The sequence below is a fragment of the Hesperophylax consimilis genome, chromosome 12 (genome assembly GCF_061612785.1).
Source record: "Hesperophylax consimilis isolate HC1 chromosome 12, BYU_Hcon_1.0, whole genome shotgun sequence".
Taxonomy (NCBI): Eukaryota; Metazoa; Arthropoda; class Insecta; order Trichoptera; family Limnephilidae; genus Hesperophylax; species Hesperophylax consimilis.
Genome location: NC_142847.1, coordinates 18,767,012 through 18,793,111, shown reverse-complemented (window position 1 = coordinate 18,793,111; position 26,100 = coordinate 18,767,012). Strand labels below are relative to the sequence as shown.

The following is a 26,100-nucleotide window of genomic DNA, read 5'->3' as shown; positions in this document are numbered from 1 at the left end:
CATAAATTAGATTGATGATAAATAGCCCCGCGTGTGAACGAAGTGATACAAATTAATGACGCATAGAAAAGGTTAAATTCCTCTTTTGCATACTTTACATTTACGGTCTCCAAATGTGTATGATGCACCTAAGCATTTTGTATTGTGTGAATGTGGACAAGGGCAAACTACAGAATACGTGGATGTAGAATGCCTTCTTTACCAGTTCCCAAGCAACGCTCAATGCTCTCGATCTGTTAGCTGACAAATCTCAGCACCCCTAGATAACCACCAATATATATGTACACTTAAGAATTCAGTCCCTAAAAATATTGTATCACCATTATATTTCACTTGCGAAATAATGAAAAACAGATTCCACAAATGTTAACTGTCTAAAATCTTAGACTGGAAATACACAGACTGCTACAAGCTGTCGATATGTGAACCTCATGGATGGCAGGGTTCTTTTTCTATGTGAACAATGCAGTCACTACTTGAAGCCGTCAATATCGACTGCTTGTCCCTAAGGACAGACAAATTGTTGGTATTTCTATGAGAAAAATTACAACAATATTTTTGACTATTCAGCCTAACTAACACAATATTCAACAGAATCCGGCATAGGCATCACTTTCCAGTTAATGAAGTTGTGTTCAAAACAGCTAAGCATATTGATAAATCAAGTCACTAGACAACAACTACTATGACTAACCTGTGCCTTAGCCTGGTGTGTGGTGAGTGGTTGAGCAACGGCCCAGTCGGCTTGCACCAGGGAGGCCCACCTAGCTGGCCTGATCTCTCGGAGACCCAGCACGGGCTTTGGAAGCAGGAACTTTATCTGCAATGGGCAGAAAGAATATTAACATTATTATTTAATAAGGTAAATCCAATCCACTGATGAGACAACGATGGATGATGAAACGCATAAACATTGCAACACTTCTTCTTTACACTGTGCTCTTCCCAGATAAGCACAAATCTAGGAACACCAAGTTGTTGTACGACTGGGATATTATACATTTTTTCATCCATAGTTGTAAATTAAAAATGTGGAAATAATAATTATTTTCAAAATTCACAATCGTAATCTTTGCGATCAATAAAATTTTGCTTTGCGCTCGACCAGTTGGGAACCCTTAGGTTATTCATTTCATTTTTAAGCCCAGCTTGACTTTTCAAGTTTATTTATTTAAAGACAAACAACATCTTAATGTGTACAACATAAAAACAAAATACTTTACATTGCGAGGTGGAAAAATAGTATAAGTAATACAAATATTATACAAGGTTCCAAAAGATTTCTGATTCTATACTAGATGGAAACACCACTAAAGAGATCGGCCCATGGAAATGATTTGCTGGTGAGCCTGAAGTAATGTCAAATTTATCTTACATTTTCAAAATAATATTAAAATTATATCTTTCACAGTTAATAAATTTCATTGGCACGGTAAAACATAAAACCTTGCTGTAATCTTACCTCCTTAAGATGTGGTGGATGGTTGAGGTCAGCAGCGCGATGCAGCAAGGCGGCCACCAGAGCTACATCTCTGAGGGCCCCTGCAGTGGGGCGCCCCCCTCCCGGCAGCTCCAGCAGCAGACCCTCTAGGTAGTCAGGGGCCACTTGGTTGAAGAGCACCTGGAAGATTATAAAAATTGATTAGTGGTTTGTAAAATATGACAATCCTCACATAGTAATGTTAAGAATAAGATGACAAAACAATAAATAGTATTTATATGAATTCTTTTAAGTACCTACTTCCATTTTACCCTAGTTACAGCTAAAGTCGGTTCTGTGCGGGTGCAATTGGAGCAGTCCGCTCGGACGCTGACTTGCCAAGGCGCCAAGGAACCAATGAGATAAGGCGCTAATACTTAGCACAGGGTCTTTGAGGTATATTACTAGCACCAAGTGCCATTTGGCTCAAGGCCGGCCCTGGTTATAGCCTATAGTTTGTGAAGGATGTAGCTTGCAAAGAAGTGAACCTGAAGTTTTGAAACATTCGGCTCCAAACTGGTCAAGGAGTCACGATGCAATGATAATATAATACACAAAACTTAACCTTTCCTTATCTGTGGTGTGTATTTACTACAAATTGCTTCTAATAACTTTAATAACGCTATAAATACAATAAATTCTGGGCTCAGATTTTAGATATTCTTCCGCTATACATTTATGCACTGAATTAAAAAATAATATTTTACATAGTTTTCAAATTAAATTAAAAATCAGAGATTTTTGTTAAAAATCGGGAACAAATACACGAATACAATCAACCGTGTGATACTAATACGCGAAGAGTATGCGAGGAAATGACACGCTATTGATGTCCTGCTTTAATTCGCTATGCGGGAACATGAGACATCCACACGTCTGCAGTTGTATTTAGACCATCGATACCTACGACCGCACAGCTGTGATTGTGCCAGCCGCCAGGCGCTAGCCAGTTGGCCGCGAACCGTCGTTAGATGTGGACCCCTGGCACATTTCTTTAACATCTGCCGATGGTTTTTCATGTTTTCAGCAATTAAATTACAATTATTATCACTTTTGATATAAAATATAATAAACATAATCGATTAGCTATGAATATTCATATTTTTCAAATATTAAATCGCTTATTTTGAGATGTGTATTGACTACACAGCACCGGAACACATGGATTTTTTTATCACAGTAAGGGAAAGGTTAAACAAATATTAGCGTGGCGTTAAAGTGTGGTTAAAAATGTTTATTCTGATATTCAGGCAAATTTTAATAGTCAAATGGTTTATTTTTTTACTGTTTTGGTGAGCTAAACGCAGCAGTCATAGGGAGTATGATAAAAATAAAAGTTAAACATATTGTGATAATTATATCCACTCGAGGGATGGGTGTTCAGTTTTAGATTTGGCCATTTGATTTAATTAAGAACATTCCTCAAAAGTTAATATAGAGACATTTAACTGCATACTACGGTTTAAAGTCAAAGAATCCACCTAGATTTGACTGTCTATCCCATATTTTTAGGTTCTGTATAAATTTAGCATATTATGGCAAGCAATCGATTAAGATGTTTTGTAAACTTGCCGTAATATGCCATAAATCATTCAAGCGGATGAAACTTAAAAAGTACTCTAATTAACGTATGTGTGTGTATAATATGTACAGGTACTTATATGTACAATACCTACTTATTAATATACATATATATATTGTTTCAAGTGACTGCTAGAGTGTCGACAACATTATAAGGTTTTTAAAAATGCTCCATAAGATACAAACAATGTAATATTAAGTTACCTCAGTGTAGAGTGGGTTGGTCATGTCGTGGCGCAGCGGATGGTACCACACACTACGGCAGAAGATGAGGTAGAAGGGTTGACCTGCCTTCTGCAGCTCCGTGGTCACGTCCAGGATGTACTCGTCTGCGGCCAGCGGCATGGTGAAGGCGTCTCCCTGCACGATGCAGTACAGCGAGAACTCAGCCTGCTCTGCTTCATTGGATACGCCAATCTGAGGGACGAGATAAAAATAATGTACATGAGATAAAAAAATTGCAAGGAGCTATTTATCCAAGGCGAAATAGAGGTCAGATTAGCAAACCTTCCGTGCTTAGCAAATATGTGGTGAGTGTGTTTTAATTGAAATACGTTAAACCAATCGCCACTGACAACAGTCATCCACTGAATAGGGCATACTTTTGACAGCGTACAGTGACTGGAAAAATTGAAAAGACATTTTGGCTTTATTATAATGTATATGGTAAATACATAAAGGAGGTACCTAATATGAAGAATATGGACAAAATAATTTATACACAATGGATGACAATTTTTTTGTTCCAAGTTACAAATCAATAATGTAAATTACACAAAAGAAATCTATTTCAGAATTTAGTTTCTCAAATGGTTGGAGGCTGGCGAAAACGTTAACAGAGCATCTTCGCCATCATTTCAAATTCATTATCATAAAGCCTATTTTTAGGGCGAATTAAATTTAATTAAACCCAATTAAATATATTTCGACATAGTTGTTTTAATTTGTATTAGTCCTTACCAGGTCACACAGGTCATGTATGACGTCTTGCACCACGGTGGAGCAGCGAGTATTGACCACTCTCTCAGCTCCTCCTGGTAGGCGGTATATCTGTCTCCTGGCACTGCGGCCTGCAGATACTGCTGTCACCTGGAAAACAAAATACGGTTTTATAGATAAGTTTGTAACAACTGCTCGTAGCCAACATTTGCGAATGTTAAACAACCAGGGAAATTAGATAGGGGAGGAAAATGTACTGGAAGTTTAGGAGAACTTGACTATTCAGGTATGATAGCAAAACACATCTACAATAGCTATTTTAAGCAAGTTTTTTACTGGGAAGTTTCAGAGTTACTTATTTTTTCATTTTGTTGAAATCTACATTTTGTCAGTGACAGAAGAAGGATGAAATTAGACTGAAAGTTGTAGAAATGGGGCGAATGCGTGCAAAACCATGTACGACCTTGTGAAAAATGTGGAGATCCCCAATGAATGCAAAGCTGATGTAAGCATAATGACTAAGAATAAGAAAGGGACGCTTAAATGGTTTGGGCAGTAGCGTGGATAAAAGAATAAAGGAGTGCACAGTGAATATATTATGATGCAAATGTAAATGGTAGAATAACTCGTATAAGATGCAGCACCATCAAGTAAACCAAATACTTGAGTCGGGTCATGTGAAGAGTCAGAATAATAGAAGGTATGTATCAGAAAATGTATGAATGTGACTGAAGCAAGAAGTGTGTGCCAAAACCGAGTTGTTTTGCTTTTGTCCTCTCTGCCTACTCCTGCAGAGATATGGCGTGATGGTTAGTCATTTGAGCCTTTATGATTGCCTTCAAAGTACAGTTGTAAAGTTGCTATTCTCACTGTCATATTTAGAAAAATCCACAGGGTAAAATGTGATCTGTGAGTGAAGACAGAAAGGCACAAATTCTATGACGCCAGTGATTACAATTCACAAGTTTTTGAGAAAAATATATGGATTTAGTGCTTTAGAGTAAAGATTATGTATTTTTCGGTTGGTTATCTATGAGAAAATGATAGAAATGCAGTGAATTAGTAAGTTAAAACATTCACAATGATTGCTATTTAGAGTTCCATGTTTAGTCATGGAGCATGGATAATTCGGTTATCTTTTGTTTAATGAAAATTAGCCAGGCTCATTCATGCCACAGCAATTATGTTGAAGACATGTAACAGTAATTACCTAGAGAGAAAGTGAAGCAAATGACATTAGACATTTAAACACACAAAGAACCCATTAACATGGTAATTAGTTAGTTTACGAAGCTCTGTAATATATATAATGTTGAGTATAATTTGTCAAAATGCCAAACATTGTTGCTTACTAATAGTTAAATTTTTGAATTAAGAATATTTGTGGTCACTTAATCTAATTAAATGATTCTTAATTTATTTGAGAATCGTGGAATTTATGGTAATTATACTGTTGATTGTGGAATTATGCAATTTTAATGGTTTCTTTATTTGCTATTCAGTTGCTTGTAAGAAACATTATAATGTGTGTTAAGACCATTAAATAAAACTAATCCATTGGTAGAAAGGGATCCCGACATTTAAGGATCAATTATTGGGATAATGGTGAGAAAAGAATATATTGCAGATCGGAAATAGGTGAGATCGAAAATCAAAACAATTGCCTGCCGACATCAGGTAATCCAGAAGGCAGGATCTGAGAGTAAGTTCTTACCTCTTCAACACTGGGCACATTCTTCCTGCCCCCACAGCGGGCCGTCTTGCGCAGGTTGGCGAGGCACACGGCAGCAGTTCCCTGGCAGTGGCGGCGTCGGTCTCCCGCTGCCGACGTAAGGTACTCCAGGAGGTAGGGTCTGGAACAAACACAATATCAATTAGGCAAGGCTAAATTAATTCTAGGTTTTGTAAGCTACTTCCAAAGGTACTGCTTTGAGCAGTGAGTGATTGAGTGTTTCCTTATTAATACAGAACATTGAAGAAAAGTGTAGAAAAGAATAAACAACAAACCTAACCTAACCAGGCCTAACCAAAACTAAACCAACCTATTCTTTTATCATGTTCTGTTTTGTCACTTTATTTTTTTGAAGTGAAACTTCTTTAGGCGCGTAATGGATTTTCGGGGACGGAGTAAAACCGAGTCAGGATCGACACGAAAATGCGGGTACCCCCACCACCGCTCACCGTTCACTGTCCCTCTCTCACCATATGCGCTTGTTGAGATGGGGGAGCCGCTCACGAACGTTCTCTCTCTTCTCTTCTTTCCTCTCTCTCAGACACCAGCGAACTGCGCCACGCCAAGCATCAGCTGCTTGGTTAGTATACTGCGTCGTGAGTGTAATACGAGTGAAATACGTAATTGATTGTGGTTCATACGGTTTGGTACAGAATTTCAGTGTTAAAAATGAGTAGTGACGAGATAGAGGTGATGAACACATCATTGTCATTGTAATTTCTTTGTAATTTTTAATTGTAATATTGTTATTTATGTAATATTGTATACTTGTGAATAAATTGAAAATTTTTGGAACTATACATTAATCGAACGTCATTCATCTATAAGAAAATATTAGAAAAAGCAAATCCATGCTTCGTCGTTGAATTATTTAACCTCTAATTTTCAAACTAACCTAAGAGAGAAAATAGAGATGATGAAATGAAAATAGAGAGAGAGGAATACTAGAAGTTTCACTTCTGTCTTGCGTAGGCTTGACACACCCACTTTTTTTTTATGTGCATACCGTGGAAGAGTCCCAACTGCTCCCAACCATTTGGATCCAGTGGGACTATGACATCCCCAACGGAGTATGTAGTGAGGCTAAAGGTATTATTATGCAAATAGATAAGAACTTATTGGTACATATGTTCAGGGTGCGTCACGGAAACTGCAATATTTTTTTATTGACGTAGTAATAAAATATAGTACGGCTGAGTGATTGGCTTTGAAGAGTTGGGGGTGGCTTTGATTTGTCTGTTAGAGTGGGAAGTTTAGTTGTCGAAATGTTACCTTGGTACCTAGAGCTCCGTACATTCGCTCTCTGGAGAAATAATCATCAGGAGTTACATGAGTCCCCTCCAGCCCAAAAGTAACAGTATGGTGTGCAATTGAGTAGAAGGCGTTATTGGCTCATACTTTTTTTAGGAAAACAACATTACGGTTAATTCAGAGCGCTACATCACGATGCTCCAAAACTTCTTCTTTCCAGAACTTCAACTTCGCAGATGGGCAATGAGGAGAGTATGGTTTCAACAAGATGGTGCAACTGCACACACAGCTCGTAATTCAATGGCTGTCTTACGTGATCAGTTTCCAGGCAGCCTTATTTATATAGCAATGCATATGGAAATATTCACTGGCCTACTCGCTCGCTGATCTAAGCTTATGTGACTTCTTTTTGTAGGGATATCTCAAGTCTCATGTATAAGTTGACTTGCCAGACTGCCTTGAAGATCTCAAGATGAAATCCAGGAGGAAATCGTTCAGATTCCACATCAGATGTTAATTGACGCTACTCAAAGTTTTCGGGTTGGGCTGCAATCATGCATAAATGTAAATGGCCAACATCTGAGCAACGCGATCTTCAAAACATTAATAAACTGCCGAAAAAAATTCCCATCTTTAAATAAACTACATTTTGTCATAAATAGCAAAACTGACCGAGTATATCTTATTTGAAAACCATGCGATTCCAGTGACGGACCCTGTATATCTATCTTGGTACATTTTGAAGCACTTAATAGTTAGTAATTAATGCATGAAGCCCTAATGAGATGAAAAACAATGAATGCCCTAATCATTATTAAATTTTTAACACGGGGAACTAATTCAACAATTATATGCTCGGCATTGACTAATATAGTTTTGACTTTCCAACCATTTTCCCCTTCTAATGACCATGTACATAATTCCTTAATTAACTCCTCCTACTCCCTTCCATTCATCAATAATTCTTCTGCCGATTTGGGTTGGCATCTTCCGCTGCCCTATAAACTTCTCCCAAAGTTAATCAATATTTTATCTTTAGTATACGACTGATCCTGTTGAATAGAATATCGTTCTTGGAACTTGTAGATTTTGTATGTAGTAAACTGTCGTAAATAAATTTATTTTAACCCTAGGTTCAATTCTCAGTTTTGAGACCTTTACCATTTTATTTTTCTGCGTCTTGACGCAGAAACATAAAACAGAAAACATAAAACAGAAAAAGTTCTGTTTTATGTTTCTTTTAGATTAATTAGTATTATCTTCTTCTTCAATGACTTAAATTCATTGAAAAAAGTCATAATATGCACCTATTTTAAGATATTATTTTAAAAGGTGACAACAGTGAAGTCTGCGTTGCAATATTTAATTCATAGAACACTAGATTTTTTAGCAGCTATAATGCGTGTATTCTTGCCTATGACTTGAGTACCCTTAATGCTTGTATGAACAAGAAAAATTTTTTCAAAGGGACAGAAAGGATAAGTACTTACTTAATGTTATCAAGACAGTAACGACTGCACAGCTTTTTTCATACAAAACTTTAACATGAAAATTTGGATTAGAGGCTGATTTTTTTAATCAAAAGGTATAGCAAATATTTAGTATGGATTTGTGCTGTTTTATTTATGTATATGTATTTCAAATTATGATATTTAGGCCATTAAAGAATTTAAATTTGTATGTTTTTTGTGGCAACTTTGGCATTTATTTGTGAGTTAATTCTAATCATTATAAAAACAATCTAACATACCCACTGTGCATGGAGAAAAATCACTAAACTAAATAACTAACTATCCATACACCGTTTTGCCGCAGGGGTAGGTACTCGATCTTGACACACACTTCTTGCCTCATTCACATTCATACATCGTCCTATACAAACTCTTCTATTATTTTGACTTTTGACATGGCCCAAAGTATCTGATTCACTTTTATCGTGCCATGTCTTCCTCGGGCATCCCCGACTTCTGCTACCATTCACATTTGCATGATATATTCTCCTTACCTCCTTTCTTCGCTCATTTACTCCACATGCCCAAACCATCTAAGCGTCCCTTTCTTAATCTTACTCATTACGCTTACATCAGCCTTGCATTCTTTGCGGATCTCCACATTTCTCACACGATCATACATGGTTTTACCACACAAACGCCTCAGGGATCTCATTTCTACAGCATTCAGTCTACTTTCGTCCTTCCTCTGCCAGATCCATGCCTCACTGCCATACATCAGGGTAGGTACCAGCACTTCATTGTGGATTGCTAGCTTTGCTTCTTTGAACAATTTTTTGTTAGCGCCAACTGTGTTCAGTCCTCCATTAATGGAGTTACCTGCATTCACCCTTCTTTCAATATCTCTGTTAGACTTTCCATCCCTCGTAAACATACTTCTTTAATACCCAAACTCATCCACCTGCTCCAAGTATTATTCATTCACAACTATATTGCACGCTGTTTTCGTACTCTCTTTTTTTCAAATACGATTACTTTAGACTTACTTACATTCATCATTAACTCATTTTTTATACATACTTCGTTCATCCTAGACATAAGAGACTGTAGATCTTCCATTCTGTTAGAGAAAAATCACTAATATTGGATTTTAAAACGGGATTGCAGGCCCTTAACAATTGAATTGAAAGGTTTCCCAATAAACTTTTAGTAAAATAAAAATCTATTATCACAATGTCGGAGCATGTGTTCATAAAAATCCTAATATTTCTACAATTCGTCATTGTATATTACCAAAGCAAATACAGGTGCATGAACACATGTTCCGATATATTGTGAATTTACTTAAAGTTTATCAGGAAACGGCCTGTACTTCCGTTTTTAACTGGATTACAAATGTTATTTTTGAATGATAATCTAATGTTTATAAGACAAGGTTTTTATGCATAGCACAAAGGATAACAAATTATTATAAGCATTAATTACTCGCCTGAAATATTTTTTTTTTTATAGTGAATACCTCACAAGAGTCCCAACTGCTCCCGTCTGGAGCCGGTGAGACTATGGCATCCTCAATTGGGGGATGTTGTGAGGCTGAAGGTAAGTGGGGAAGGGAAAGAGGAAGGTGGGGAAGTACCTGGCTATTCAGATCTAGTCACTAAACACGGCTAAAGCCATTTGGAGCAACGTTTCAATTCTGAATGGTGGTCTTACACCAGGGCAATACTGGTAGTATCTTCCACTCTGGAACGTGCCGCAAATATACTATATATTATTTTAATTAATTAATTGTGAAATAACACAAATTAATCAAATAAAATTTATTTGCGCACGCCGGGTTCGAACCCGCGACCTTCGGAATGGCAGTCCAATGCGTTACCACTGGACTATGCCGGCCGTCCATGCACATTGAAAATATCTTCCGAGTAAAAATAAATGCCGCCGACGGGAATTGAACCCGCACCTTCTGATCTCCGGTCAGGTGCTCTGGACCACTGAGCTACGTCGGCTTATTCCCAACCAGCCAAATAATTCAATATGTACAAGTGTACTTCAATCGACAATTAGGGCTTATTATATTTTATCGGTGACCGGATAAATCATCAAAATGATAATTCATCACATCTTTAAAAAGTTATATAAAGTCATGGAAAGTGATGAAACGAAAACTTAATTAACTGGGCTATGTAGGTTAGGTTAGATTAGGTTAAAAGAATATTATTTTTCATCGTTTTTAATGACTTTATATCCCTTTTTAAAAGTTGTCTTGAATAGTCACTGTGTTGAGTTAGCAGGGAACCATTTTATCACCTGTAAACAACCAAATATATTTTAGTAGGAAAGGCTTTGTTAGTTCTGAATCCCCCACTAGATGGAGTCGAGATATATTATATCTACATTTGCTAGTGAAATATTTTGACTTGTCTAATATTATTATTTTTTAATGATAAATAAATGTATATAAAACAAGGTTTTTATGCATCGCACAAAGGATAACAAATAAAATATTTAAAAAATACTAATAATAAAATATTTAAAACTCGCCTGAAATATCCACACATTAAAAAATATACATATGACAAATTGTTACAACATCCAAATGATTTTTTAAAACATTTTTTTTTAAATTTTCTTACATACCGAAATTTATTTAGAGCAAAATAAATTTTTAAATAATTATTACTGACCCACAAATAATTGCCAAAGTTGCCTCTAAAATCTTGCAAAATTGAATTATTTAACCTTTTAAACGCGTTAATTTGCTCCGTTTTATCTATACCCGTACGCGGTACATATTTTCAAATACCTATCCATGCAATTAAATGTCAAATTATAGCATTCTGGCATGATTTATTGGACTATATAGACAGAACAGATTATTCTCCACAATATGAAAACAAATCCTCGTGTGTCAACACTCTTAGATGTTTATAAAAACAAAAACATAAAATTTCATACAAAGACGTACCGTATCTTTTGAATGTGGTCCCGCCATTCACTCGGCGTCATAAATAAACCACTCTCGGTGTGTGTGTACTTAGGCCACTGTGTTTATAGACACAAGTGGGGCACCATGATCACTTATCATCCTTAGTTATGAAAAGTTGTGAATGACAAACTAGTACTAACGCCATCCGTTGGCAAAAATGTAAACTAAAGGACTAAAAGGCGCGAAGAGGCGCACTTGGTTATCGATCTTTTTTTATGAAATACAATTTTATTTTTGAGAAATTCTTGTAGATGTCAGCATCGTGATAGTTCTACGTTCATCGTTGGAGAATTACCTTGCCGGCGGAACGCACGTATTACGCCGCGCGCCGTTTGTTTTTTGAATATTCATTCCGAATACTATTACTTTGCCAAAAAAATGAGCGATCCAAGTTTATTTATGAATGAGCTTCATGTGCTCACTAATATAATAAAAGTGTTGAGCATCAAAGTTGACAGCCTAACAGCTGATGTTAAAGAAATAAAGTCAATACTACTAGTCGGTAGTGATAAAATTGTACCTACATCGCGAGGCGAGGTAGATACATCGCTTACCGCCCGCCGCTGAGCCGATGTCACTGCCCCCCCGCCCCCGCCCCCACCGCCGCCCGGTCACCCGGCCGCCCGCACAGAGCAGAAAGGTACCGTAAACAAAGGCCGAATGTCTACCCGTGCTACAGCTAGAGCAAAGGAAGGCGAAACAACTCAAGTTTCAACTCAAGTTTCTGGGACCATCGACAAGGGGAAGAGGCCGCTGTCCGGCCCATCTAAACCGAAGAAGATGTCAACTCCCGTTGCCCAACCTACCGATACTGTAACATCAAAGACTGCAGAAACCGATACAGCTGAATCCGAATCTGAAACGGAAGCTTATACCTCCACTTCGGCTAACACCAATTGGCGCCGAGTCACGCATAGGAAAAAAAGACGACCAGTACTTCATGGTACCGCGACTGAGCATAAAGGCCTCATAGCCGTTGAAAGGCGCAAGTATATTCATGCCTGGCAATTCGATGTCAACACTACGGTTGAGGATATTGTAAAATTCCTTCTCAATATAAACAAAGAAATTGTTTACGATGTTGTCAAATTGACAGCCAAAGCTGACTACGCCTCTTTCCGGATCGGAGTCCCGGAATCGAAGCTTTCGTTTTATATGGACCCGAACATATGGCCAAATCATGTTGCATTCAATGAGTGGTTTTTTCGGAGAAATGTTGCAACCAATGATAAAACGAAACACTCTAAGAGTGAGAAATAATTCTAACCTCTCTATATATTATCAAAACGTTCGAGGGTTAAATACGAAATTGGCAGTATTTAAAAACAACCTATTTGCTCGAGATAGCTTAGATTTAATAGCAATCACTGAATCGTGGCTGAAACCAAGTGTGCATAATTCAGAGCTATTTCCAGAGAATTATGTTGTCTTTCGTCGTGACCGCCTCACACGAGCGGGGGGTGTCGTCCTGGCTGTTCGTGCTGATTCTGTAACCCATGCTGAGAGGATTTCTTCAATGGACCTCCCCGACACTGAATCCCTGTGGGTGAAGCTATCCTTGAAATCTTCAACTGTTTTCGTATGTGTGATATATGTGCCACCTCGTTCTTCAACTTCGTTATACTACAACATGTTTGAAAAAATAGAAAGTAATTATAATCTTCTCAGTGACAAAAATATCTTAATATTAGGTGATTTGAACCTCCCTTCCTGTAACTCCAATATTGTGAACATGTTTAATTATTTTAAATGTTTCTACGGTTTGCAAGAATATAACTTGATATGTAATGATTATAATAACACTCTGGATATAGTTTTATGTAATGCCAAGGATCTTGTAAAGTGTGTTGAGAAATGTCATGACCCTATTACAAACGAGGATAAGCACCACCCTGCTTTGTCTATAAGTATTAGTGAGGCTCACTCAGGTGTTTCAAGTTCATGTCTAAACCCAAGTCCAATAGAAGTTCCCTCCTATCACGGAGCTAGAACCATAAACGCATGGAGATTCAACAAAGGAAATTTCCACTTATTATATGAATTGCTTTCTAAATGCTCATGGCAACCGGTCTGCCAAAGTTCAACAGACATAAATGCATTATGTACAAATTTTTACAATTCAATTTACAATATATTCGACAAGTGTATACCCATTTCCACACCTCGCACTACGACACACAGAGTATATCCTAAGTGGTACACAAATAGTATCATTTCAAATATTAAAATTAAACATATTTTTCATAAGCAATGGAAAAAAACACGTCACAACTTGGACTATGCTAGTTTTTCAGCCTATCGCTCCATCGTAAAACATGAAATCAGTGAAGCTTTTAAAAATCATTTAACTTCAATGGAAGAAAAATTATCTATCGATCCCAAACAGTTTTGGAAGTACATTAAGGATCTAAAAAAATCCAACAACTCATTTAAGTCTATGATTCTTGACGGAGAGGAATTGACTACTGATGATAAAATCGCTAATAGTTTTGCAACCTTTTTTTCATCTGTTTACAAAAATGTCCAACCAACTCTCAATATTGACTCTACCCTTCACACTGTACAGATTGGGCCCTCATTCGACCTGGTCAGTATTTCAGAAAAAGATGTTAAGGAGGCACTCTCAAATTTAAAGAAACCTCACTCCATCGGTCCTGACAATATTCCAACATTTATACTAAAGGGTTGTTCCGACCTTTTAATACCACCATTATGTCATCTCTTCAATGTATGCCTAAAAAACGGGATTCTCCCAGACATCTGGAGATTAACTAAAATAACCCCTATCTACAAGAAGGGAGACAAACGCGATATCCGGAATTATCGACCAGTTGCCGTTCTATGTTCCATCATGAAAATATTCGAGAAAATTCTACATAAATATATACTTAATCACGTTAATCCAATTCTTGATGACCGTCAATATGGTTTTAGACCCCAGATGTCAGTAACATCAAACCTCTTATGCATCTCAGATTTCTTATCACAAACTCTCGACAATCGGGGACAGGTGGATGTTGCTTATTTTGACCTGGAAAAAGCATTCGACAAGGTTGACATCGACATTCTTCTAAATAAGCTAGCTTCATTTGGTTTTTCCAAAAGACTACTCTGTTTTTTTGCTTCATATTTTCGAAATCGTAGACAGTTTGTTTATTATAATGGTTCCAGTTCTTTGGAATTCATAGTTTTTTCTGGAGTTCCTCAGGGGTCCATCCTTGGACCACTTCTGTTTCTGATTTTTATTAACGATATTGGTTCAGTCATCACACATTCGCTGTATTTACTATTTGCAGATGACTTGAAACTATATCGCTCAATAAAAAATCATCTTGACTGTATTCTCCTTCAATGTGATATTGACTGCGTCTCAAACTGGGCCAAAATAAATGGCTTGAACTTCAGTACACCCAAGTGCAATATCGTCTCGTATACAAGATCAAAGAAACCGCATGTATTTGAATATACAATCAATGAAATTATTCTCCAACACCTAAACCAAATCAAAGACCTAGGAGTTATTTACGACAGCAAACTAACTTTTCACCAACACATCGATGATTTAATAAGCAGAGCATACAGGCTTCTCGGCTTCGTAATTAGAAACTCATATCCGTTTCGTAACACAAAAACACTGACGTTATTATATAACACACTAGTCCTAAGTGTACTTGAATCAAACTCGATCATCTGGGCTCCACATGAATTAACATACACTTTACGCATTGAAAGAGTCCATAAAATTTTTTTAAGGTTTTTATTCTCGCGGCTCTATGGACGTTACCCTTGGCTTTACCCATCGATTTATATATTAGGCATGACCAATTACCACTCCCTAGAGACACGTAGAGGTATTGCTTTGCTTAAATATTTTTTCCAACTAATAAACGGTCACTTATCTAATAATGAGATACTGGCCCAATTAAATTTTTTTGTACCAGAGTCTCACTCTCGAGGACGTCATCACAATCTTCTATATAGTAGAGCAAGCCGCACTAATTTATTAATGAACTCACCTGTAGGGAGAGCTACGTACTTTTTGAATGCGGTAGATAAAAAATTAGATTTTTTTTTTGTGTCCTATAGCGCATTTGCGAGATTTTTGGCATTGCATATACACTGCATAAATGGTACAATTATAACGTCTTAGGCTTTATTACCTGTAATTGTTATAAATAAATGTACAAATTATATATAAATAAATAAATAAAAAAAATAAATAAAAATGTCCAAGTGAGCAAGAAATACATTTATGACGAAAGAGAGCGGGAATATCGGCCGTCAAAGTTGCCGTATCAACTGTTGATACAGCCGCGTGTGAGTATAGACTTTTTGCCGTAACAACAGTTGATACGGCCGCGTGCAAAGAGTTAATGACCCATATTTTATAATTTAAAACACAAATAAATAAAGTAGCACATATCCGTGCTAGATATTTTCTAAACCTATTGATTAAAAAAATAATTTCTGTTTGGTTTAATTTAAATTTAAGTTTTGTATGAAAAATGCCGTGCAGCCGTTCCTCTTAGGGCTGCAAAGACCCAGAGATGAAGAATGGACTAAGAAATAGGAGAAAAAGGCTGAATGGTAAACTTACTTGAGGGTATCTGAGCAGCTGAAGTAAGCGGCGACTATGGACATGAGTCTCCAAGCTCTCTGGCAGGAGTCGGGGTTGGGGGACTTGTTGGAGGTGGTCTGCTTCATCAGTTGGCAGTACACTTCGTCACGCAGTGCGGCGTTCTTGTGGCAGTGCTGGAATAGGAAAACAGTTTGTTACATATACGATCCATGTTATGAGAATTGGAATAAAGAATTTTGGTGAAAAATATTGTGATATCGCGCTGATTTCTTCAATGATTTATTTTGGAATTTGTATATTTCATTCCGAACTTTGTGGAAATAAATGGCTTTACTGTTAATTGACAAAATTGCTTTAATGTTATCTGTCAAAATGGCTTTACTGTTAACTGACAAAATGAGGCACTAGGTGTTGACTCACCATGAGAACCGTATAGACACACTTGACCTCCGCCATATCTTGATGAGGGGGCGTGTCCCCGCAGTAGCGCAGGACGCACTGGAAGCACTCCACGGCCAGGGGCGCCAGCTCTGGGGGCTGCAGCCGCAGCAGGGGTCCCCGCAGAGGCCCCGCCTGCCACTTGACCAAGTCTGTCTGCCGCTTCCATGTCCATTCGCTGCCGCGCTGCAGCTGCTGTTGCTGGAGTTCCTTATCGTGCTGCTTTTCCTGTTTGTCATGCTTGGGCTTGGTGCCCTTCAGAGTGTCGGTCTTGAGGGCGTCCAACCTGATCAAAAAGAAATTATATCATGAGTAAAGCATAAAATAGATAACACCATTAAACTTTAACATGGCACTATGAAAACTTCTGCCATAGGTCTAAGTGGAAGGGATTGATTGGTCCCTTCTGGACACACTGACCTCAGATTCCTACCCACCTCTCATACCTTTTTCCTTCCCAGAAATTGATCTCCTTCTTTTACATAAAAAGACTCCCATACAGCATCCTTAAAGATGACAGAAGCCCTGAGGAAAATTATTTTCCTTAGGGTCTTCTGTGTGGAGTTAATGTAAAAAAAAAAACAGATCTAGCCATAAGCCATCTTCAACTACTGTCTGCGCACGCACCATCTTTAATCTTCCATCTGCGCATACGCCATCTTCAATTTTCCGTCTGCGCATGCGTCGGTCTGCCACTACCACCTGAGAGAAACTTTACGAGAATCGTTTAACTATACAACTCATTATTTAAGTTGTCCTCAATTATATTTGTTATTAGTGACCAACGGATCATACCATCAATCAAAATAAATTGTAACACTTTATTGTTGGCTTTTTTTTCGAGAGACGTTTTACCATTTGCATGATTAATACCTAACGTAGAAAGAAACAAGGTTGCGTTTTCTTTTTCAAATCATTATTTTTAATAGTTTCCTTGTTATTAATAACTGTCAGTACCGGCAGTACCTACATACCTATTGATGAGTTATTACTGTGGAATCCGCGTGTAAAGATGCTTTCTTTTAGTGCAGAACAAACTCATAAAAGATTTTTTATCCTCTATTTTTTAAATTAAACAAAAACTTGGCGTAATCATTAGGTGCTAAATTAAAGTTAAGAAAATGCCTTGTAATGATAGTTAAAAATCTGTTACCTGTCAAGCTAAAGTTTCATATCCGAATGCTTACAATCGTACAACCTGAAAGCAGGGCCGGGCCTGAGCCAAACGGCGCCTGGCGCTAGTATAAATCTCAAGGACGCTGTATTAGGCGTCCGGAGCGGATTGCTCCAATTGCGCCTGCATAGGACCGGCCCTGTCTGAAAGCATAAGCTTCCTTACACTGAATATTTAAAACGATATAATTGTGTTATGGGCGTGTCAGTGTGCCAGAAGTGGTCTCAAATTGTCATTACTTTCAATAACAATATCAATAACAATATCAGGACTGAGTCATTTAGAAACTCGCTTATACCTAGATTGCATGCAGTTGGCAATGCTTTCTCAGAAGTAGTAGATGTGTTCAACTGCACGGAATATAGTTATAAGAAGGCTATAATAACATACCTCTGTCGTAATTATCAATGTTATTAGGCATAATACCATTCTATTCATAAGTTATCACAGAACCTAAACTATGCACTCACATCAGATATCAGACAGAAGAGTGTTATCTAATAATTTTATATACTTAATCAAAACTATAATTTTTCCCAAAATTGTTATGAGATGTCTTACTGACAGCCCTGTTTCAATAGAGCTAACTCTTAGTTCTCAGCAAATTCAACCAAATCCAATATTGAAGGTAACAATAACCTCAATACTAAACTACTGTACGGATTGAAAATAAAAATGCTATTGTACCTATGTATACCAGATGTTATTCTTGTTTAAAAAAAAAGAATTTATACTTATACAGGGTTTTCCAATAAGAGGTGTTATTTCGATATTCAATCGTAAAAGATCAATGGTTTCGTTGCTTGTGTGGCTTGTTGAAAGTAAACGTTGTCCAGATCAATATCATCCAATTCCGGCCATAAAATATCATTAATCATCTCTCGATAGCGATCCATTCACCGTAACTGTTGCTCCAGCCTCATTTGACTCCGCAGGACCATAAACCGCACCAAACAGTCATACGTTGAGGATAGAGAGGCTTTTCAACAATAACTCTTGGGTTTTCCGAGCCCCAGATGCGACAATTTTGCTTGTTGACGAAGCCACCGAGGTGGAAATGGGCCTCATCACTCAAGATGATTTGCATTTGATTCACTCAAGTGAATAATTTTAATAATTTCAATGCGTTGTTGAAGCGTGTATCGTTCCATTTTTATTAATGGCGTAGTTTCTACTTGTCAAATGTCAAAAAATGACAGCTTCAAAAGTAACATCAACCGAAATAGCGGGCTATTCAAAATAACACCTCTTATTGGAAAACCCTGTATTATACTTTATAAGTACATCATGTACAAACTTTGCAATTAAAACTAAAAAAAGATGATAAAATATTTCCAATCAGTTTAATCGGCTTGTCTGGGGCTAAAGAGTCGAAATGTCCTATGTAAATTGGCGACATAAGTTTTCTTTTAAAACGGCAATGATAACAATTAACCAATAACGGTTATCTATCCAATGCATCCCTCCTCCCCAGACAGTTTTCTAATCACTCTGATCAATAAATCAAAAAAACTTAAACAAAATGCTTTTACATGTTATATTAAATTAGGGAATTTATTTGAGAAGCAGACTGGATTTAATTAATAATAGTAATAATCTTATCAACAGAAGGCGTCTTGTTACAACATTTTGAATCAGAATAGCGATAACACAGGCAGAACAATGGCCCATTACTCTATCCCATGGAATAAACACAAAAACCTTCCATAAGTCATACATAAATTAATCATAATTTCCGTACGGAACAAAGAGCTAAAGGTACGTCCATAGACGTAATAGTGTTTGTTAAGTAAAACGCATTTTGTCTAGCTGTCTGAACACCGCACAGGTTTGATACGGTTTGATACATTGCTGTAATAGTACAATGTACCTACTTACTGTATAGTAAATAGGGGTGCAATCATTGTTTTATATTTTTCTTCCGAAAGCAAAAATTTGTTTGGATATAATTTCTCACCTGCATCAAAGTTAGTTATTTTTAAATATGTATCTACATATTTTTAAATTTTTCTTTTGTTTTCATGATTTAATAAATAAATTAATGAAATGGAATCTCGGAAGTGGAAATTAACCCAATTCCCGACATCCGATCTTTTGAAAAAACTTTTGGATCCGGGTCTTTATACTTCGACGCATTTTAAAAGCCATTACATAGCTGGTATTAACTCCCTAGCAATCGATTTTTTTCAAATTTAACCTAAAAAATTCCAACTTCGGATTCGATGTACTCGAAAACGAAAGCTCAAATCAAAAAGTTAAAGAACAAAATCGACTTCAAATGTTGGCTCGCATTGGTTCATTAGTTTGATGTATGAGATTCATTCGTTTCCCGCTTGTACCACTAATTTCTGGACAACGTGTATAATTCTTTGGTTCTTTCTTCTTTTTTTGAGTCCAAAGGTTTAATAATACTGAACATATGTTTTATATTTACAGCTCGTTCCAAAGTGGAAGATTTATCACTATCTTCATTGTCAAGTCCCGAATCAGACCACCAGTCAGAAGCGAAAAGTTGCTTGAAAAGACTTTGGCTATGTTACTTATGAATTGCAAAGGGCAGCTTGTTTCACAGAATTTGATCAATTCATTACAATTTCAACGTCAATTTTCAAGTTTTGTGAAAGTCCTGTTCAAGTTATGTCACTATGTCATTATGGGCGACCAGGTGCGTCACATAATAGAACTTTAATAAAACTCTAATCAATAAGTATCTCCGACTTTCTTCAGACTTACAGCATTTCTTAAAAAATGAGGATGCTACAGTTCCACTACCTCCGGGGAGTTGATACATTTATTGATTAATTATAGAAAATGGTTTCGTTATAATGTTATGGGTTGTTTCATAGAATTTGAACAATTCATCAAATTTCAAAGTTCATTTGCCAATTCCTGAATGTCCTATTCAAGTTCTGTTATTATATCATTAGATGCCAGTTACTTGATAGAACTGAAATAATAACAGAACTTTCACAGAACTTGAAAATTAACTTTTAAATTTGAAGAATTGTTCAAATTCTCTGAAACAACCCGTCGAATCCCGGCCCAACACTCATTCATACAATCCTATACAGTACTTTTGTAATAGGTTTCCATTGATATGGTGCTAATCTATGAAAAAAAAAAAAACCGTTTCGAATACCAAACAAACTCTGATACTTGTGATGCAACCATGTTCGCTTAAAAACTTTGTGCTTGTTAACAATTAACAATTCTCCGTCAGTTTAAATAACACCCACGTTATTTGCCCATCATAATTTTACCCAAATGTAATTAGGACAGAGAGCAAAAGTACGATACTTAAAAAAATTACCAACAATTATCCGAACCGCGGTGGTTAAATTCAGTTCGGATTCATAAAATAAAACGGGTAAATATTTGCTCAGGTTAAATAAATAACATCTCACGAAAAATAACTTTGCGTCCGTTAGCTTATTACGAACAGTTAAGATGATGTGAAATCTATTTTTTTTATTCTTTTAACCTTGAGAGAAGATGTGACAATCCAGAAAACAAATTTAGTATATTATATGAGTTTCTATGTGTACCTACTTCGGGATTGGATCGAGATTTTGTAGGTAAATTTTGTATGTTATATGAGTTTCTGTATGTGTACCTACTTCGAGATTGGATCGAGATTTTGTAGGTAAATTTAGTATGTTATATGAGTTTCTGTATGTGTACCTACTTCGAGATTGGATCGAGATTTTGTAGGTAAATTTTGTATGTTATGTGAGTTTCTGTATATGTACCTACTTCGAGATTGGATCGAGATTTTGTAGGTAAATTTAGTATGTTATATGAGTTTCTATATGTGTACCTACTTCGGGATTGGATCGAGATTTTGTAGGTAAATTTAGTATGTTATATGAGTTTCTATATGTGTACCTACATCGGGATTGGATCGAGATTTTGTAGGTAAATTTAGTATGTTATATGAGTTTCTATATGTGTACCTACTTCGGGATTGGATCGAGATTTTGTAGGTAAATTTAGTATGTTATATGAGTTTCTATATGTGTACCTACTTCGGGATTGGATCGAGATTTTTTAGGTAACTTTTAACAACACTCGATGAAAATATGATACGGTAATTAATACAATAATAATTCCATCAGGCGGGTATGGGTACCGCGGCCCCGGGAAGCATTCATTGAATAACCAACACTTCTGCCACAGATCATTCCAAGTGGTTTGCTATATTTGGTGACTTGGCAGGGGTGCCCGGGTTCATGAGGGTAAGGATTGTCTAGGTCTTGGTGGCGGATGCGTCTGCCTGCCTACCATGTGGCAGACCGGATTTGGAGACTATTTGAGGGAGATCTTTACATCTCCAGCAGAACTATCTCGACCCATCGTCTTGCACCGCAGTGGGGGGGATGAATTCAAACGTCCGTCACTCCTGGACACACTGACACCCAGATTCCTACCTACACCTATTTCCTTTCCAGATCTTCCTCTTCTTTCTCTCTTTCTTTTCCTTAAAAAAACCCCCACACAGCATCTCCAAAGATGAAATTGGCTCTGGAAATTATTTTCCTCGGTGAGCAAATGTAAAAAAAATACAGATAACAGAAAATAAAAAGGTAACGGTCGTAACTGGGACTCGAACCCAGATTCTATGGTCTTACCTGGACTGGCGTCTCTACCAATTGAGCCATTGAGATCTCATTAAATTCGGTCATTGTTTAGTTAACGCGATGTCACACGCAGTAATACAAAATCATGTGTTCTTGGTTTGAAAATTTGGTCGCCTAGAAATCTTTCAGATGCTTTAATTAAATACTGCTAGTAGAATACATTTTGGTCTTTAAAATGATTCAGTATTTTTTAGATAAGTCTTTTTATAAGCCCAGAAAAAAATAATGTATAAGGCCCATTAAAACTGCTTTAAAGTTCAAAATCTCCTACTTACGAACCCATTTCCGTTTATGATTTTATTGTATAATGTGGAATGTTAAGTAATTTACAAAATGATCGAAAAAAAATTAAATATTTATGCCTGAAAATCCACAAAATAAAATAAAAGGCACATTTTGGCCATGTTTTTTTCATGCATAAATCAAAACAGGAGGATGGTGTTAAGCGGGAATTTAAACCTTATCGCCATCTTCGTAAGGGTTGTTATTGATAGCGGCTCAATTTAAAATGTCACACGACGTAGTGCATCGCCTTAACATCGTTGTCAATCTGGATTCGAGTTCCAGTTTTGATCGTTACCTTTTTTTAATTTATCTGCCTTTATCTGTTTCATTGTTGTTGGTATTATCTTCTTCGAGGCACAGGAGATCCCAATGAGGATATCATTATATCTGTTCGTTACTAAAAAGAAGATAATGAAAAACTTATTACTATTATTACAACGAGATTTATAAGCTTTAATAATTTGAAAATTTTAAGGTACCTGCCCCCAGGGAGAAAAGTGGAAATTTCAAATACAAATAATTAATTCGTTTTGTGTAGCCTCAAACTTTTAGTTTGATATAAGGGATCGATTTCCTTTGAAACACAAATAAAATAAAGGAGTGTTAATTGACGGCCTCGAAAGGGCAAGGATCTCGACTACGAATCCGGAGGTCACGGGTTCAAATCCCGCCAAATTAATTTAAAATAAAATATTGTATATTTGTGGCACGTTCTAGAGTAGTAGAAATCTTCAGTATCGCCCTGGTGAAAAACCACCAATCGGAATTGAGATGTTGCTTAAAATGTCTATAGCCATGTTTGGTGACCAGATCTGAATAGCCACGTATGGTCCCCACCTTCCTCTTCACCAACTCCTTCCCTTTCACACGTCCTTCAGCTTCACAAAATGCTTCAATTGGGGATGCCATAGTCTCACTGGTTCGAAACGGTTGGGACTCTTGTGCGAAAATGCTATAATAATATTGAAACTTATTCTGATTAGAGAGTTAGATCAAGTTTAAAAAATGAAGCTGTGTGTACGAACAAGCTATAATAAAATTGACACTTTTTTTTGATTTAGACACATTTGTTTAAAAGAGAAACAAGCAGTAATAGCACAGGTAAGGTAACTTCTCGGGTCTCTAATGTTAAAAACAAAATGTTCAACAAATTATAGTAAAAATATAATTATTTAAATATGAGATCAACCTTCGCGTGGATGACTTGATGCACGTGCCTACCCACAGCAAGCAATCCTGGAGATTCATCAAGGAATATTGTCCATCGAATAATGCACACACGAAATACGAACCAACATCTTCAACACACTATCACAATATATTTTAGATCACACTTTGAGGTCCCAAAACTGTACATCTTCAAAATTTCTAATACCGATAAAAAGCACTCATTAACTTTACCCACCGTCATGGTCGTATCGGATACTAATTCGTTCAAAAAACATTATCACATGTTATATTATTTTTAAATATTTATTTGTTAGTACCGTGTGATTCGATTCGTTTTTAATTCGAATTGGTGAGACTAGATTCAGAAAATGGAACACAAAGTTCTCAAATAATTATTGGGCACAATGCAACATTTAAATTTGCAATAGGCCATTTCATAAAGATTGCAGATTTTCCGCACCACAAAACGCATTCGCCTGCAAATTTTGCAAACATTAACCAATATGTCTTACAAAACCAGATTACACTTCACATTTTTATTAAAAACTCGATTAACAAGAGTAAAAGCAAAAAAATAGTACCCATTCGAACACCTGCAATGGATTAGAAAGGCTATTAACTCTTTGTAAAAAGAACAATAAAATACTTGAAAGCTTTTCAGTCATAAAAACAACTATTGCTCCTAAATATTCAATATTCTGTTTTTGAACTTCGCGTGCACAACACTTTTCCGCGGTTTTGATGTTTTCCACAAAACAACATAACTCTACTATTCCAAAACACGGCCTAAAACTGTCTGTTTTTTACAGACTTATTTATAGATTTCAAATTTGAAAACTGGAATTTCATCTATTTTCTGGCATCGCGTGCGCTTGTCACTTTTCGCGGTTCAAATATGTGTTTTGCCGCCACAAGATGGCGTCTGGTCCGGCGGAATTTTCGCGACTGTAGCGTGTAAAAGCCACACGCTCGGTGGATGCGTTATGTGTTATTTGGTCGTCAAGCTTTCTACACTCGGATCGGGGCCTGCCCGAGTAGCGTGCAACGCCGGACTAGAGTAACAGTTAGCCGTGGATACATTAACAGCCGACAGACTACAATGCCGACAGTTGGCAATACTGGAGTGGTACCTACCTAACCTACACGCATCCTCAACCGTTTCAAGACTCCATTGTTAGGAAGGTTGGGTAATTCTTTTCGTTGCTATTTTAAGAGCATTTCGTACGAGATAATGTGGGCGAATAGATTTGGGAGCGGCCTAAATTAAGCGGGTTGTGGGAAATATAATATTAAACTACGTTCTCAATGTCCTCATAGTAATTAGTCATTTGCACAATCCCAATTGAGTACATACGTCGTAAGAATATAGAACAATCACTAACATGTTTTGAAACACCTTCTGAGTTCTGAATAAGATTTTGGCATTGTAAGGAAAATGCTAATATTTTGTGAATGTCCTAACGTAGCGACGTGAGAGAGAGAGAGAGAGAGAAATTTATCGTTCATGGTCCTCGGAAATCGTTGGTTATTTTTTTTTAAATCTGGAAGTCTGTAATAATCTTTGGAGTTATCTTGAAAACTATGAAATCCCATGGAAATAAATGAATAAGGTTATCATAAAAATTTATGGTGTTCAAGACAAGCTTTAATAAACACCATAATTAGATATTATGAGCAGGTGCCGTCTTTATGTTGAAGTTGTGTGACCAGCTATCTCAACTCCTTCCTGTCTTCTGTGACAAGCTTCAACTGCCTCATTGGCATGCGGGTCTACTCCCTAAAGATACCCACCCACTTCCGATGCTATGCACTTTATACTGTTGCGATTGTGATATTAATTACACTTTAAATATTAAATTTCATTTCAAAACAAATTCGACTACTAGACGTCATTCCCCTTCTTCGCAGTTTAAGCTAGGCCACCGATGTAAGGCAAGCATCTATTCCACACTAAACGATAAATTGCTAGTTGGATAGATCATTTATATAACAAAGAAGTTAGCTTTAGCTCAAGCAAAATGTTTGCGAGAATCCAAGCATGGAATACCACAGGGTTAAGTAGGGAGCTCCCCCCTTATCTACGTGTGTTTGTGATTTGTGTTTGAAGAAATTGTTCTGACGAAGAAGGAGATGAAGACGATTCGAAAAGTAATATTCCCGCGTATTGTATTGTAATGAGATTAGAGATAACTATGAGTATAGGGTTGCTGAAAAGACATGCGGCGACATTTCAACGGAAGAGTAGAATGGATTCAGCCAAAAAGCTTCCATTATCGTTTTCAAGTAATAACTTATACAAATGTCGCCAATGGTGATCAATAAATTATCGTTACCATAGTAGTTGTCAATGGTCAAAGAGGTTGGTAGGTTTGTCATTCTAATAATACGAAGAGA

The 26,100-nt window shown here is 36.8% G+C and overlaps 1 protein-coding gene across 1 annotated transcript in view; it reads right to left on the bottom strand.

Moving 5' to 3' along the window:
- Window positions 1–26,100, bottom strand: part of Myo10A (unconventional myosin 10A) — a 254,254-nt gene that overhangs the window by 7,497 nt on the left and 220,657 nt on the right. Inside the window, exons 24-30 of the mRNA XM_089638199.1 lie at window positions 16,423–16,726; window positions 16,021–16,175; window positions 5,715–5,853; window positions 4,022–4,150; window positions 3,266–3,478; window positions 1,463–1,621; window positions 695–820 (exon numbers count right to left, since the gene is read on the bottom strand). Coding sequence (XP_089494325.1) covers window positions 695–820; window positions 1,463–1,621; window positions 3,266–3,478; window positions 4,022–4,150; window positions 5,715–5,853; window positions 16,021–16,175; window positions 16,423–16,726 — 1,225 coding nt within the window. The remainder of the gene's footprint in view (window positions 1–694; window positions 821–1,462; window positions 1,622–3,265; window positions 3,479–4,021; window positions 4,151–5,714; window positions 5,854–16,020; window positions 16,176–16,422; window positions 16,727–26,100) is intronic.